General features: G+C 59.8%; 1 protein-coding gene across 1 annotated transcript in view; it reads left to right on the forward strand.

The window, feature by feature from the left end:
* The window catches only part of ARRDC2 (arrestin domain containing 2), a gene marked incomplete at its 5' end in the record, with an annotated part of 2,364 nt that extends 1,458 nt beyond the window's left edge, over nt 1–906 (forward strand). The window contains 3 exon segments of the mRNA XM_010075500.1: nt 237–396; nt 618–769; nt 853–906. Coding sequence (XP_010073802.1) covers nt 237–396; nt 618–769; nt 853–906 — 366 coding nt within the window.
* Nucleotides 907–1,291: the final 385 nt, after the last annotated feature.

A 1,291-nucleotide genomic window follows, 5' to 3' on the forward strand; every position in this document is an offset into this window, starting at 1 on the left:
CAACCTGGTCTAGTGGGAGGTGTCCCCGCCCATGGCAGGGGGTTGGAACTCGATGATCTTTAAGGTCCCTTCCAACCCAAACCATTCTGTGATTCGATGATTTGCATCTCGCTTTGCATCCCGTGGTGAGAATTCCCTCCTGAGCGGCTCAAACCAGTGCTCCAGGGAGATTTCTGTCCCTCTGGACTGGGAGAACACTGGTGGCTGAGCTTCCCTGCTGCGTCCTGTCTCTGCAGGTTTGTGTGGATATTCCCGGGACGTCCAAGCTGCTCCTCGAGCTGCCGCTTGTCATCGGGACCATCCCGCTGCATCCCTTCGGGAGCCGCACATCCAGCATCAGCAGCCAGTACAGCCTCAGCCTGGACTGGCTCAGCACCATCCCGGAGCAGCCCGAGGGTGAGCATCTCCCTCTCCCTGGGGTCAGAGCAAGTTCCCAGCCTCATCTTTTGCTCCAGGACCACCTTTTGATTTTTTTTTTTTTTGGTTGTGGTACCTCCTGCGCTTCCTCCCTGGGAACAGGGAGGGTTTGGGAAAACACTGGATTTGAAGCCCTTTTACTTTGTCTCCTGTTACCGGAGGGTGTTTCCTATCCCCTGATCCCTCTCTCCTCCCTCCAGCCCCCCCGGAATACTCAGCGGTGGTGTCCAGCCCGGAGGCTGAGCAGAGCCTGGCTCCGCCGTGCCGCAGCGAACTCGGCGACGTCCTGGAGGGTCCCTTCTTCGCCTACATCCAGGAATTCCGCTTCCGACCGCCTCCGCTGTACTCGGAGGTAACAAATCCCCCTGGGCTGGGAGGGAGGTGCCCGGGGTGAACCCACTAGCGAGGTTTTTGACTCCAACCGTGGCTTTGCAGGTTGATCCGAACCCCCCTGCAGACAGCATCCGTCCGCGCTGCATGACCTGCTGAGAGGAGCGCCTCAGAGGCGGTTGATGACAATCCCTCGGGATGAAGGCTGGCAGCCTTCCAGCGCTTTGGTCTGGAAATGGGACCGTGACGGTGGCCGCGAGATCGGATCTCCCGCAGCGTTGAACCCCCGGCTCCACTCACCGCCTTCAGCTGCTCCTGTCGTAACCGTCCCCCGGCGTGGTGCCATCGTCCCCTGCGCGGTGGGAGGACGCGTGGGGCAGCTCCGGTGGGGTCGGGCGGGACACGAAGGGTTAATAACTGCCCCAGGGTTTTGGGGTTCACCGGGGGGATGTTTGCTCTCCCCTTGCTGCAGTGGCCGCGCTCTCCATCGTGGAAAATGAGAGCTTGGAGGAATTTCTCAGGGTTACTAGAGAATATTTTAATT

The sequence above is a fragment of the Pterocles gutturalis genome, unplaced genomic scaffold (assembly GCF_000699245.1).
Source record: "Pterocles gutturalis isolate BGI_N339 unplaced genomic scaffold, ASM69924v1 scaffold30437, whole genome shotgun sequence".
In the NCBI taxonomy this organism is placed as follows: domain Eukaryota; kingdom Metazoa; phylum Chordata; class Aves; order Pterocliformes; family Pteroclidae; genus Pterocles; species Pterocles gutturalis.